Consider the following 14,950-nt stretch of genomic DNA (forward strand, 5'->3'; position numbering starts at 1 on the left):
AGCTCCCTATATTCTTTTGCCAGAAAGATATCAGAAAAATATTGTCCAAATTAGACACAAAAAAAGTCTCCTGACCTGACGGCATTCCTCCAATTGACTTGAAGGTTTGTGCGCCAGAACTTACTCCTATCCTATATCACCTGTATATACTCTTGCTCCAATGGTATCCATCCCACAGCTTGGAAATTGGCCTATATTAACCAATTCCCAAAAAAGAGCGACAAATCACTGTGTTAAATTGTGAATGAAGATATTTTGTATGTTTTAATACTTCATTCACATTTAACATAATACACCATGTTATAAGCAAGACTTGAAAATATTATTTGTTGTTAGTCCCTTGCTTGTAATATATTATTCATATAAATGCTTTGAGTTTTGTTTGTTATTAATTAATTATTTAATCTTAGAATATGTAATAATAATGAAAAGACTATAAACATGTCATTCATTTTATTTTATTTATTCCTGTGTTAATATTATAAGAAGCTGTGCAAATATATTATAAGAATTAGTATTTATTCATATTTAAATGTATATTATATGAATTGTAAAATATCCTTTTATTTTGTTTCTGTATGTAAGAGTGATTTTATGTAATTCTTCTGAATGCATTTGATAGGCTGTTGTCAAGGAAACGGAGTTAATTTTAGATAGTGCGTGCATGGAGCATGAGCTACGGTATTCGAAGGGAGAAGGAGTTGATATGAGCTGAACCGGCTAGAACCGGATTTTGGCAGGAAGAATGAACGTATTTCATTGGAAAACGAAAGTAAACTTTCTGGACAGCAAGGAGTGAAGTAACGGGTGGCAGTAAGGAGATTTGGGAAATGTCATAAATCGATTAATAAAGGACCGGGAGATTAATAGGCACTTCGGAATATTTCTACACAATTCTAAAATTATGACCAATTCCAATTGTTTTGAGGAAGAATAGCGCAAAGCTGAATTTAAAGCATAGAAGAAAATAAGGAATAAGTAGATTACCTAAAATGAGTGCATCAAGACTTGTGAAACTCCTGTTTAATATTTCAGTTATTATAGTGAAGATTTCTTTTGAATAGTGTTACTTCAAAGTAATAGTTAACTACAGTTTTAAGTGTGCCTATCGTAATCCAGTGTATAAAAGGTGTAACCCGGTAAGAGCAGTCCTTTTTGTATTTCAGTGTGAAGAAATAAGAGTTAGCTCCGCCTGATATATCTTGACATTAACTGTGGTGTTCTACTAAAAATAGCCGAAGTATGAAGCTTTAAAGTGTTCCCCCCCCCCCATGAAATGATAACTGCCTCATAATTAAATTAAGTGTTTGTTGACTAAGAGAGAATTAGAGAATTCTACCTTAAGAATAATTACTGTAAAATTCTGGAACATCGAACTGTGTGAACCATTTTCAATTATTCGGAAGAATATAGAATTGATAGCCGAATGTTTAATGCCTAATGTTTTATGTTTGTTATGAGTATTTGAACTAAGTAGAAGTATAAAAGAATTGAATTATCTCAATGAATAGAGACAAGTTGTGATAATAGTATTTAAGCATTGGAGAATAAGATCTGTAAATTTAACTTTAATCTTTAAACCAAACCGAGTGGCTACTAGTGTCTCAGAGATACTTTGAATATTGTTCAATTAGATTATCTTGCTTAGAAAATTATGCTTAAATGTACATGTTCTATAACCCTGTATTAAATGTTTATTTTATTGAATTCAATTTGTTGTTTGCCTGATTTTCCTTCATTGCACCGCTCATAAAAATTTATTCGAACCTTGCGGAAGCCTTAGATGATAATATTAACCTCGTCCTGTATAAAGTGAGATTGCAAAAGTTAGTTGATGATTGATTCCTCTGTATTATATAGACTAATCTGAATATAAGGTGGCGCAATATAATATAAATTTCCTTATATTCAGATCAGTATCAATCAGCATCTAACAAAATAAAAAACGGAATTTAAAGAAATAAGAATAGATCCAACTAACCAACATAAATGGATCAATTAGCAAGTTGGACGACACAACAACTGCCACCTAACTACTGCCCCATCTCACTCACCTCAGTATCAAAAGTAATGGAGAAACCAACTCCCACGCTACCTTGAAGGCACCCAGCTAATAAACAACCACTAGTATGGATTCCATCGCTGCTGATCAGCAGGGAGATCTACTAACATATATATCACTCCTCTCTGGACAAATGTACATTTTGTGGTGCATTGTTTCTTTCGCTATGACACTGAAAGAAATAATGCACCACAAAAACTTCTTATTAAATAGTAGTGGCATTCAGATATGTATGAATTATGAATGCACTACATCCACGTTCCACCATCCCCAACATTGTTATCATTTTTATGTTGAGCCCATACACGAGAAGTCGGTTGATCAACCTATAGTACATTAGCACCATATATGGGTAATGGATTGGGAAAGAAGAAGCTTGTTTACATTTAATTTAAAAGCCTGCATATTGTATTCCTTGGGAAACACATTAGGGGAAAGGATGTTTCACAATACAGCAGTAGCAGTGATGAAGGAGGAAAAAAGAAATTTGTTCTGTGTATGGGTTCCAGAATCTTGTGTTTCAAGGTGCACTGTGAAGGAATGTTGAGCAGCAGCTTCATGTGGTCCAATGGGCATATTGATGCTATTTCAGATGAACATTTGCCATGGAAATGTTTATAGAATACACATATTGCAGAAAAACCCAACATCTGTGCGATAGTGGGAGGAGTGTGCTAAGACAAGGGTCATTAATCAATCTAATTCTTCTCCTCTGTATTGAGTCAATTTTGAGGGAGCTTTTAGGGGCCCGACTCCAAATGTGAGAGCAGTATTCAATAACTGGGCATATTTGTGATTTGTATAAATTAATAGCTGTTCAGAGGTGAAGTAATGTCTTGAGCGAAAGAGAAATCCTAGTTTTTTAGAAGCTGAGAATGCAATGGTTGTAATGCAGGAGAGGCTTGATGTCAGGATAATTTTAAGAAGAGAAATCTCATCTTGTCTAAAAATTTGAGTGTTGTCAAAAATAATACTGGGAGAAAATGGTTCTCTTTTGTGAGAAATAACACAGAACTGAGTTTTACTAGCACTGAAATAGATGAGATTATCTGAACCCCCATTGGAGGATGGCTTGGAGATCAGAATTGAGGGGGGGGGGATAGTGGTGGTTGATGTTCTGTAGGTTGAGGTGAGTTGTGTAGAGTAAGGTTTATCAAATGAAAGGGAGAAGTGCAATGTGCTGTTAACAGCAAAACTGTGTGTTGGGTTGAAGATAAACTGAAGTAAGTGTGGAACCCCCAGCATTAGTTGGATGGTGAGAGGATAAGGAACCATCTACCATCGCATCATCAAGTGTGTGTGTCCAGACAGAAAGCTGGCAATCCAACTGCAGAAGTCCTGAGATAGACCAAATGATGGAAATTTGCTCAGTAAGCCTTTGTGCCAGATCTGGTCAAAAGCTTTGGAGATATCAAATGCAATCACTTGAGATTCACCAGACTTTTCCATGGTACATTGTTTCTTTTGTACATTTTGTACACAGCCTCACAGAGGCATTCAAATAATTACTCTGATTCACTGTCTGAAGAAACTATATAACCCAAACTTGGATCTATCTGATTTTCAGCTGGTGTTCAGTAATGACAATAAAAGCAGCAAAGATGTGATTCAGTCAACAAAGATATTCACTTCCATCATGATAGACTCATGCAACAACTACTATATGTCGGTGGAGCATGTGAACTGCAAAGGTATTATGTTGATTATTTATAAGAAAGTATTCATTCTGTTTCAATGAAATATTTGCTTTCAGTAGTGGAAAGAAAAAAAAAAGCGTGTGTACACACACACACACACACACACACACACACACACACACACACACACACACACACACACAGAAATAATGGATTCCAATATGAAAATTATATAAAATCTTCAGAAGCAAGAGCTGAAAGTAGGAGTTAAGTAGATAAGAATTCAAACTAATAAAGTAGAATGCATTTCCACAACAGACACTAAATAAGAAATACTATTTGTTATATTATTATTATTATTATGATTTAGGCCTCCATGAAGTTACACGAATTATTATGAGAGGTCCACCCTAGGTAACATAGAAAACATGGAGTATATCATACCATTCCTTGAACTTACTGACCGTTTGTGATCTCACCACTCTATCAGGCAATGCATTCCCATGGTTCAACCACCCTCCATGCAAAGAAATCGCTTCTTCCCTCTTGAATAAATTAAAGATACCAAGAAATTATATTCTTGGTTTAATCCTTTATTCAAGAATAAGCAAACAAAGTTTGTGTGAAGTATCTTCATGACTGGAATACTTGTATATACAGGCTAATGACTTCACAACAATTGCCTTAATATCTCATAATGCAATGAACATCCCTTTTGGACATGCATAATGCTATGTGTTATGGGGAAGGACCACTACCTAGACTAGTTTCAACCTTTATTCAGGTGAAAAAGTAAAAGGGTTTTCATCATCAGCCTAGAGTAGTTAGTATAGGTATGTAAGAGAGTTAGATAGTATAATGAAAAAGAAAAGATAGATAGATAGTATGAGAGATAGAGATAAAGGCCACGGCTCTCTTTTATATCATCATATAGCCAAATACTATCATTTTTCCTTTTTTGTCAGTCTCATGCAGATGAACAACCAAATGACCAATTGAAACTAAAGCGCAAAGATGACTGATACCCAGGTGGTTAGCTTTATCTGAGTTAACTGCCTTAAGTTGGTCTTCTCTGCCTGGAAATGCAGAGAAGGCCAACTCTCTGGAATGCATCCTCTTAGTAAACTCGAAGTATAGTTTGGGGTTATTCCAAAACAAATACCTCAAAGATCCTACTTTCCAAAAACATGGGAATGCATACTTTTAGTTCAGTTGACCGTAAGATCACATTGAACTAAGAGGATGGAATCATTTAAAAAAATAGACAGAATTTTTTCTCCCCCTGGTGAATATGGTTAGTCTACACCACCTAGCCAAAAATTTGATATCTTCTAGAATGCTTCTTTCTAAATGCCGGCCTGTTGACCGAGTGGTTAGCGTATCTGCTTTCCAGCCAAAAGGCCGCACGTTTGAATCCTGCCGTGGGCATGGATATTTGTGATTGTCTGTGAAAGTACTAGTGGTGATAAGCGGCCGTAGATGCCATTGGTGTTAGATGATGACGGTTGGTGGAGCAGTGAGACAAAGAGTTGTAGAGTAGATGCCCTCACTTGATGAGTGTTTGGACTCCCTGGAGGTGTGATATAATAATAAAATACAAAAATCATCTGCCTGAAGTCCGAGCAGTTCACCTAGTGGCTATGTGCTTTGCAGCCATATGCCTGGGGAAGGAGTGTCCTAGGTTCGATTCCCATTGACGATGAGGAGCTTAAAGATCTTCCTCAGCCATAGCCAAGTTAGCCGGTCTTGGGCGTGGACAGCAGGGGTTTATTCACCCCAGTTTATCTAGGGTTTTTCATCCCACAAGCAGGTAAGCCGGCCCTGTGAACACACATGGACACAGTTAGGAATACTTAAGACAATCCTTCCAGTTTGGTCTGAATTGTCAGCTATGCCAGTCCCGAGCCCAGATAAAAATAGGGGAGATTGAGGTGGTGCCGTACCTTCCTGTAAAAGGGGTTCACATCCGATGAATCACCATACGAAATGAATGAATGAATGAATGAATGAATCTGCCTGAACAATAAAATTTCCACAATACAATATTGTATTATGGAAATTGTATTTTAATTAATTAATTATAAAAAAGTCAAAATCCTCCACACATTGCTGATAGGTAGTGGATATTGCAAAAAAAAGTTGTTCTGTTATAAGCAGTGGAATGCCCACATTACATAATCTATTCCAAATACGCAGGGCAGGAGAGAAGTTGTAGAATGCATGTTCTACTGTTTCCAATCGGTAACAGATGTCATCAATTGGATCTCTGATGTTAAAGTACCTCTATTTGATGGTATTGACTGGAAGGTGGCCATAATGCAAGATCCCTCCTGTTAGGATATCCTTGGAACTTCAGCAAGTTATGAAACAAAGTATTGTTGACAGTACCTAACTGTGGAACTTCGCAGTGAAAGAGATTAAAGATTTCTTTATACCAAATTTTACTTTTTTTAATGGAAAGAATGTCAATTCCAAAGTGTTTTAGCCAGAAACCTTCGAGATGAAAAAGTAAAGGGTTGCTCATCATAGGCCTAGAGTAGTTAGTATAGGGGGTGCAAGAGAGCCTGATAGTATTAGGAGAAAGAAAGACAGATATATAGCATGAGAGATAGAGAAAAGGCCTCAGCTCTTTTATATCATCATATAGCCAAAGGCTATCAGTTTTCCTTTTTCACCAATCTCATATAGATGAACAACCAAAAGACCAATTGAAACTAAAGTGCAAAGATGACTGATACCCAGGTGGTTAGCCATCTGGGTTAACTGCCTTGAGTTGGCCTTCTCTGCCTGGGATCGCTCTTCAGTCATCCTTGCAATTGACTATAAGACCGTATTGAATTAAGAGGTTGGAACTATTTAAAAAACCTCTCATAGCAAAAATAGACAGAATTTTATCTTCCCCTGGTGAATATTGCATAATGTGGGTGGTCTACACCAGTGCTTCCCAAACTTATGGATGTAAAAGCCCCCTTGGAAAAATTAAAATATTTCATGGCCCCCATCGAAAAAAAAAATTGTGATACAGACATATATTATTATAATATTTATTGTATTTATATTCAATACAAAACATACACAGCAAATATCGCAGAAATCAAATGCAAATATTAGATTTTTAGCATCTTACATACACATTTGACATGGCACACTTAGTCTTAAAACATTTTAAATTTGTTTTCATTATTTCACGGCCCCCTCAACAAAACTAAAGCCCCTCCCAAGGGGGCCGCAGCCCACAGTTTGGGAAACGCTGGTCTACACCATCTAGTGATAAATTTGATATCTCCCAGAATGCTTCTTTCTAAATCCAAAAATCGCCTGACTGAACAATAAAATTTCCACAATACAATATTGTAAAGCATTTGGATATCATATTGCTGGTTTTCAAATCCACGTTTCTTTCTAACCTTCCATAAATGGTATTTTAATTCATTAATTATAAAAATCAAAATTCTCTTTCCCTTGCTGACAGGTGGTGGGTATTGTAAAAAATAACCAGTTCTGTTGTAATTAATGGAATGCCCAGCACATTACATAATCTGTTCCAAATACGCAGGGCAAGAGGGCAACTGTAGCATGCATGTTCTACTGTTTCCAATCGTAACAGATGTTACAGACTGGATCTCAGATTTATAGTACCTCCATTTGATGGTATTGACTGGAAGGTGGCCATATGCAATTCTTCAAGCAAGATTCCTCCTGTTAGGGTATCCTTGGAATTTCATCAAGTTATGAAACAAAATATTGTTGTCCGTACCTAACTGTGGAACTTTGTGGCGAAAGAGATTACAGATTTATTTATACCAAATTTTACTTTTTCTAATGGAAAGAATGTCAATTACAGAGTGTTTTAGCATCATAGCAGAGTTAAGCACAGTTGTAGTATTCAGGAACAATCTCAGCTTTTGGACCTGTATAATCATTAACTCCAAACATGGGAAGATGAAAATCCAAGTAGTACTGGAGAAGGTCTGCACATGGTGATCAGTCTGCAATATTTTATGGATATTAGAAGCTGTATTGCTTAAATAGCAGAATTTTAAGACTGAAAGTCCAAATCCTCCATGCTTCTTTGATAGTTGAAGAAATTCCTGGTATTGGCTGATGACCAAAAAAATTGCAGAGGTTTACTATATAATTGCTTTTCTTCAGCTTCTGTGATGTTTGTAATATTCATTATGTACAACTGAGCAGGGAAGATTTTGGGAGTACTATGGCTTTAGAAGAAAAGGAGAGTGGCCCTATTTTCCATTCTTCTAACATTTCGGAGTTCTTGTATATAAGTTCTTGGACTGGTAATATTGGGTAAGTGGAGAAGAGAATTCCAAGTATAATGAGGGGCCAGAAATGTTTGACGTCTCATCTGTGAGAGGCAGACCCAGAAGAGATACCAAGGTTGAAGCAATGCAGAAGTCATATTTCCTTTATACAAGTAGTTAAAAAGTTTAACACCTTATTATCAAAATACTCTGGATCAAAGATAGATGTTGAGAGTTTTTTCACCTGGTTACACTATAAATTAAAGATGCCAAGAAATTATATTCTTGGTTTAATCCTTTATCCAAGTCTAAGCAAACAAAGTTTGCATGTGAAATATCATCACAACTAGGCTGCTTGTATATAAAGGCTAACAACTTCACATTAATTGCCTTAGTATCCTATAATTCAAGGCATATCCCCTTTCAGACATGTATAAAATGACTCAGTCTCTCCAAAGATTGTTGGTATCAGTGAAACTTGGTTAACTGAGGAGGATGTTCTAACAGTGGTAGAAATCGAAGGATATGGCATATTTTGGCAGGATAGGGAAGGTAAATATGGTGATGATGTGTTAATCATGATAAGAGATGTACTGTACATTCTCAGGTTAAATGTTTATAAGACAAGATATTAAATGAAATATTGCTCATAGCAGGCACACCATCTGGATAAGACCTCAGGGTCACACACGTGTTTCACTTGTATTGAGTGTATTTGAGTGTGTTGTTACAAAAGTTATTTGTAATCCCTGAAAAGTGAGCGATCATTATGGAGGACATCAAATATTCTGATATAAACTGGACAGAGGTTATAAACTTATTGATATAAACTGGACAAAAATTCAGTTCCCTTATTACTGCATGCAGTAATAAGGGAACTGAATTTTTGGATTTCTTGAGGGACAACTGTCTTAGGCAGCATGTGGTGGAGGGAATACGAGGATCAAGAGTTTTGGATTTAATCATAGCATCAGAGAGTCTAACTATGAATGAGATGACATACTTACCCTCCATTGGTGAGAGTGATCACCAATAGGCATGTGGAAGTATCAAAACAGAAAGAAATTATGTGGAATTATAAAGCAGGCAACTATCATAGACTAAGAAACTGGCTTGCAGCAGTACAATAGATGAAAGAATTTGAAGGAAGAGGGATCATTAGTGCATGGGAAATACTTAAGAAAAAAATGTTGATAACAATGACAGATTGTATACCTCGAATGAAGAATACAAAGCAATTTGGAGTCAAATGGAAGACAAAAAGAATAAAAGGGGAATTGCAGAAAAAAAAAAGATTAAGGAAGGCATATAAAGAGAGAAGGATGGAGAGAAGTTGCATGAGAAATATAAGGCTCAGGCTAGGAAAGTGACCTGTAAGGATAGAAAAATTAAAATATGAGGAGACTGACACTGCAATCCAAGGAAACCCAAGGAGTTTTTTTTTGTTATGTGGCAAGTTAGAGGGAAAATGATAGTGAACAGATTATCTGATTATCTAGCACCCTCTATAGGTGCTCATAGCAGGCACACCACCTAGATAAGACTTCAGGGTCACCCACGTGTTTCACTTAGTTATTGTATTGCATTTGAGTGTGTTGTTACAAAAGTTATTTGTAATCCCTGAAGATGTCTCAGTGACTGAGACGAAATATTGGAAGCATTAAAATTAGTTTTAATCCTTTCCCAGTGCTGAAAATATTCCTTTAACTTCCTACATGAAGATCTAGTATGACCTCTTGAAATCCTATATAGAGATCTTTTAGCTTCAAAGCAATACTAATACTATTATATATATATATATAAAATCTAGAGACCAAACATGAATCTAGCAACCTCTTGCCTCCAGAAATCAGGGTAGTGGTCTCACATCAAATAGTGAAATTCATCTGCCACCTATTAATGACATAAATGCTGAGACAGTGGAATATTCAAAGACTTAGGAATAACCACATATTTATTACTATAACTTCATTATTAGGAATTATACTGAACTTTTAAAAGACCACATTTTTTTTTTTCAGTTACATACAACAGTACACAATCACAATCTTAACAAAACAAATACATAATTACAAATAAGGAAATTTGAGCCTACCACCGTTTACTGCAATGGTAGCGCTTCACTGGTTGACTTCTGATAGTTTTTATCTACATTTATCTAAAAGTATACTTCATCTGCATAACTCAATCATACATAGAGTTCAAAATCTTTCAATATCATAATCAAATTCCTGATGTGCATGCTCAACTGCTGCACAGGATAATTTTACTCAAAATTAGTCTGATATTTATCCACGTATAAATTTGGGACTGGTGTCGACGCTAGCTGGTGAAAGGATGTACTGTCGGAGAGCGCCTGAAAGATTTGTGATTTTTGTTGATTTATTAATATTTTGTTAGATTTAATTATGTAATTTTAGTATATTATTGTAGTTTTATTAGTGTAGTTAGTGTACTAAAGTGTTTTATAACATAATCTATGTCGGGAAGTCGCCGCTAGAGGGATTCGTAGTGTGTAGTGTTCGTGAAAGCTCCAGATAAGATAAGCGTTATTTTCAGTTATTGTTGATAAATTTACTTTAATATTGCGTAGTTTGTTTGCCTTGCGTATCTTAGTGCGTCTGTTTTTGTGTTTTTGGTGTGTTTATAATTTATAATTTGATAAAATACGTTACTAGTAAGTATGGCACCAGTACGAAGGAAAATGGCGGCCAGTAATGATGGTTCGCCATCTTCTTTCAAGAACGGTAATGTAAAGGAGATGATTCAGTGTACTATCTGCGAAATGTATGCTTTGGGGAGTGCGGTCAGAGTGTGGTTAGATGATAATAAAGGAGTGAATGTGTAGAAAATGTAGTGAGAATGAGGAATTGAAGTGTATTTCGGATTGTGAGTGTGATATTTTTGTCAAACTTCAGAATGAAGAAAATAGGGATATGACAAGAAACGGCGAGGTTGTACCAGAGAATTGTGAGAGTGTGAATGATAGTATTAATGGTTTTACAGAGAATAAAAAAGATGAGATAGATGCAATGAGTGAGATCGTGTTGTTGAATGGTGCGATACAAAGGGCAAAACAGCAACTAAAGCGTATGAGCAAAAGTCGACTGAATGAACCAACCAATAATAAAAAGTATGACAGGAAAAATAGGCGTATGAGTGTGAACATGAACAAAATGAAGGAAAGAGTGCTGTATGGAGACTCGTTAGTACGAGGTGTGTTAGTAGAGGATTTGACAAAATTGTACCAACCTGGTGCGACCATAAAGGATGTAACTGAGTCTATTAGAGAGCAAAAGGAAAGGGTGAAAGAAATGATTGTTGTGGCAAGTACGAATGATTTGAAAGGAGATAAAATGGAAATGATAGAAGACCTGAATGAATTGTTTGAGGTAGCAAAAGAAAAGAGTGAGAGAGTTAGAATGATTAGTCTTTTGCCACGGTATGACAGTGAAATGTTTAAAAGGAGGGCCATGATTGCGAATGACTTTATGCGTGGGTTATGTATGACGAGTGGTGTGGAATTTGTGGATGTGTGGAGTTAGTTCGATGGGCGAAAGGATCTATATAAGATGGATGGCTTGCATTTGAATGGTTACGGTGTAAGGAGACTTGAGAAAGTGTTGCTGAATGTAATGGATGTGCAAATTCAGGGAAACTAGATTTATTAAGGGGGGGGTAGATATACAGTCCTTAGGGAGGCAGTTGAATGTATGAATGAATATAATATGCCCGAGCGAATAAGGACAACAAATCAGAGTGGGATAGTTAATATAAGGCATCAAGGTAGGGTTGGGGCTAATGGGGGTCTTAAATTCATATACACTAATGCTAGAAGTATTAGGAACAAGAAGGAAGAGTTTTGGCCATGGTTGGCACTTCCAGACCACAGGTTATTGGTATTAGTGAATCATGGCTGACTGTAGATGATATAGCTAGTGGGATTGAATGTGATGGGTATAGTGTGTTCAGGAATGACAGGGAGAATAAAATGGGGGGGAGGAGTATTGTTGATGATAGCTGATGAGCTACAGCAGCCAAGGAGAATAGAAGTTGAATTGCAGGATAGAGAAAAGAGCACATTTGAGGCCATTTGGTGTGAGATTGTGGCTAGCAGAACTAAATATACAGTTGGGTGCTGCTATAGATCAGGTGATGGAAAAGATGGTGGTGACAGTATGCACAAGCAAATAGAAGAAATGAGTGGAAGGAGGGTAATTATTATGGAAGATTTCAACTATGGTTGCATTGATTGGAGTGAGGAGAGGACACACGGGAAGAAGGAATTGGATTTTATGCGGTTATTAAGGAATAACTATCTGCGACAGCATGTAATGGAAAATACTAGAGGTCAGAGAGTGCTTGACCTAGTAATTACATCTGAGGATTTGGCTGTAACAAATATGACCACATTGCCACCAATTGGTGAGAGTGATCATAGGGTCTTGACTTGGGAGGTGGCTAAAGGTGTGGAATTTTCAATTAAGACAGGGTACATGTGGAATTATCGGGCTGGTAAGTATGACAAGCTTAGGAGTTTGATTGGTTCAGAATGGCATGTACAACTGCAAGGATTAGAAGTTAATAGTGCATGGGAGGCAGTTAAGAAGTGTTTGCATGAAGCAATGGATGACTGTATACCTAGAGTCGGAATAATAAATAAAGTAGGGGGTTAAATGGATGAATAGCACCATTAAGCTTGAGCTGCAAAACAAGAAACAACTATGGAGGGAATTTAAGGAGAAAGGTGACCGGCAGGCACATGAACGGTATTAAAGCGCAGGCCAGAAGGGTAACGAGTGTGGTAAAAAAAGCAAAAAAGGATTACGAAAGAACATTGGCCATGCAGGCTAAAGAGAATCCTAAACAGTTTTTTAGATATGTAGCAAGTAAAAGGAAAAATGTACATGGCAGAATGATTTTAAAGAATGCCGATGGTAGGGAGGTAACTGAATCAGTTGATATAGTTGAGTTACTGAGTGAGCACTTTGCAAGTATATATCATCCAGGTGGTTACATTGCAGAAACGAATAAACCAGTAGATTATACGGGAATTGTGGTGAATGAAGTGGAGGTGAGTAGTCTATTGTATAACCTCAATGTCAATACATTCGTGGGATTGGATGGTATACGAGCTCGTGTCGTACTAGAAGCAGCTAAAGAATTGTCAGTACCCTTGACCATTTTGTTTAATTTGAGTCTCGGGTCTGGGTTAGTCCCGAGGGGGTGGAAAGAGGGGAAAATAGTTCCACTGCATAAAGGTGGTTCCAAGACTGCTGTTGTAAATTACCGACCGATTAGCATATCAGGAATCATTGTCAAGGTCTTAGAGAAATTAATCAAGAAAAGAATACAGGATTGGATAGGTGAAAATGGGATATTGTATGGGGGGACAACATGGTTTTGTGAAGGGTAGATCATGCCTCAGTAACTTGCTCACATTTTATAACACAGTGATGGCTGAACTGGATAGGGGTAATGGGCTTACAGTGATACTACTGGACCTTGCAAAGGCTTTTGACAGGATACCAAATGGAACCATAATCAGTAAACTGCAGCAGATGGGGATAGATATAGGGTTGGTGAGATGGATAGGAGGGTCGTTGAAGGAGAGATACCAGAGAGTGGTTTATTCAGGAGTGGAGTCAAAAAGACGTCTTGTGACTAGTGGTGTGCCGCAGGGCTCTGTTCTTGGACCACTGCTTTTCAATTTGTTCATCAATGATATAGGAAAGGATTAGAGAGGAAGTGTTCACTTGTTTGCTGATGATACAAAGTTGGGTAGAGCAATTGTGAGTGCACAGGATGTCAAAATTTTACAGGATGATTTGGATAGTTTGGAGGACTGGGCTAGGAAAAATGGATGTCAATTTAATGTGGCAAAGTGTAAGGTTATGCACTTTGGGGTGAAAAGAATAGCAGCAGTATATCGCATTGGTGGAACTGTACTCCAGGAGATTGATGAGGCCAGGGATTTGGGAGTGTTGGTGGATAGGGAATTGAAGTTTAGGGGGCACATTGCAAAAGTGACTAAATCAGCTCATCAAATCACTTGGCTTCTGAAAAATACTTTAACATGCAAAGACAAACAAGTTGTTGTTCCTCTGTATCGAGCCTTGATAAGATCCCATCTGGACTACTGTGCCCAGTTATGGGCACCAGGGTTTCTTCGTGATGGGGAGGAAGTGGAGAGGATCCAGAGACGAGTGACCAAGATGATAGGTCTGTGGAATGAACCTTATGAGAATAGGTTGAAGATTTGTGGGTTGCAGAGATTGGACGATAGGCGAAGGAGGGGTGATATGATTGAGACATTCAAATTACTGAAGGGTTTCTATAAGATTGATCCAGAAGATATTTTTGAAAATATGACTGGTGTTGGGAGAACTAGGGGCCATGCATGGAAGCTGGGCAAGAGCATGGTTGACAAGGGAGTTAGAGCAAGGTTTTTTACTTGGAGAGTGGTGAATGAGTGGAATAAGCTTTCAGAGTCTGTTGTGGGTGCTACGACCGTGAATGAGTTCAAGGCAAGGTATGATAGATACTGTGTCAATGTCGAATAGTTGTTCTTGACATGATGTTAGGGTTTCTCTCAATGAGTCTGTCGACTCCTTGGAGTAGCCCGGAACAATAATAATAATAATAATTTATCTGTACTTCAATATTAGGAGCGGTCGCATTATAAGGACTTGCAGCGGTCGCATGGCACAATATATTGCAGGGGAAAGATGTTAGCAGTGCATGGGATAAAATCAGCGGGTATCTGAGGAAGACAACATCAGATTGTGTCCTCATGGTCAGGAAGACAAACAAAGTAGGCATTAGATGGATGACTTCGGAAGGATAAATTTAGTGGGTGCTGATGGTATTGAGGTGACAAATTCAAATGGAATAGTAGTTACTGAGTGATCACTTTTCAAAAGTCTATCACCCAAGTGAGGATATCTCTGTACCTGTAGCAATAACTAATGTGAAAATTGAAGTTAAGAAAT

General features: G+C 37.3%; 2 protein-coding genes across 9 annotated transcripts in view; one reads left to right on the forward strand and one right to left on the reverse strand.

Annotated features, from left to right (window-relative positions):
* LOC150104711 (GTP-binding protein 8-like) overlaps positions 1-1,624 on the forward strand; it is a 147,274-nt gene extending 145,650 nt beyond the window's left edge. For all 7 annotated transcript variants that reach the window (XM_090395304.1, XM_090395306.1, XM_090395298.1 and 4 more), the window contains one exon: positions 623-1,624. Coding sequence is in view for 5 of the 7 variants with exons in the window: in XM_090395298.1 (XP_090251424.1) it covers positions 623-715 (93 nt within the window). In the remaining 2 variants the exon portion in view is untranslated. The remainder of the gene's footprint in view (positions 1-622) is intronic.
* Positions 1-14,950, reverse strand: part of mesh (sushi domain containing 2 mesh) — a 373,145-nt gene that overhangs the window by 13,024 nt on the left and 345,171 nt on the right. The gene's annotated exons all lie outside the window — the stretch shown is intronic.

Source organism: Typopeltis vanoorti, chromosome 7 (assembly GCF_054136105.1).
Source record: "Typopeltis vanoorti isolate ZY-2024b chromosome 7, IOZ_Tvanoo_1.0, whole genome shotgun sequence".
Lineage (NCBI taxonomy): Eukaryota > Metazoa > Arthropoda > Arachnida > Uropygi > Thelyphonidae > Typopeltis > Typopeltis vanoorti.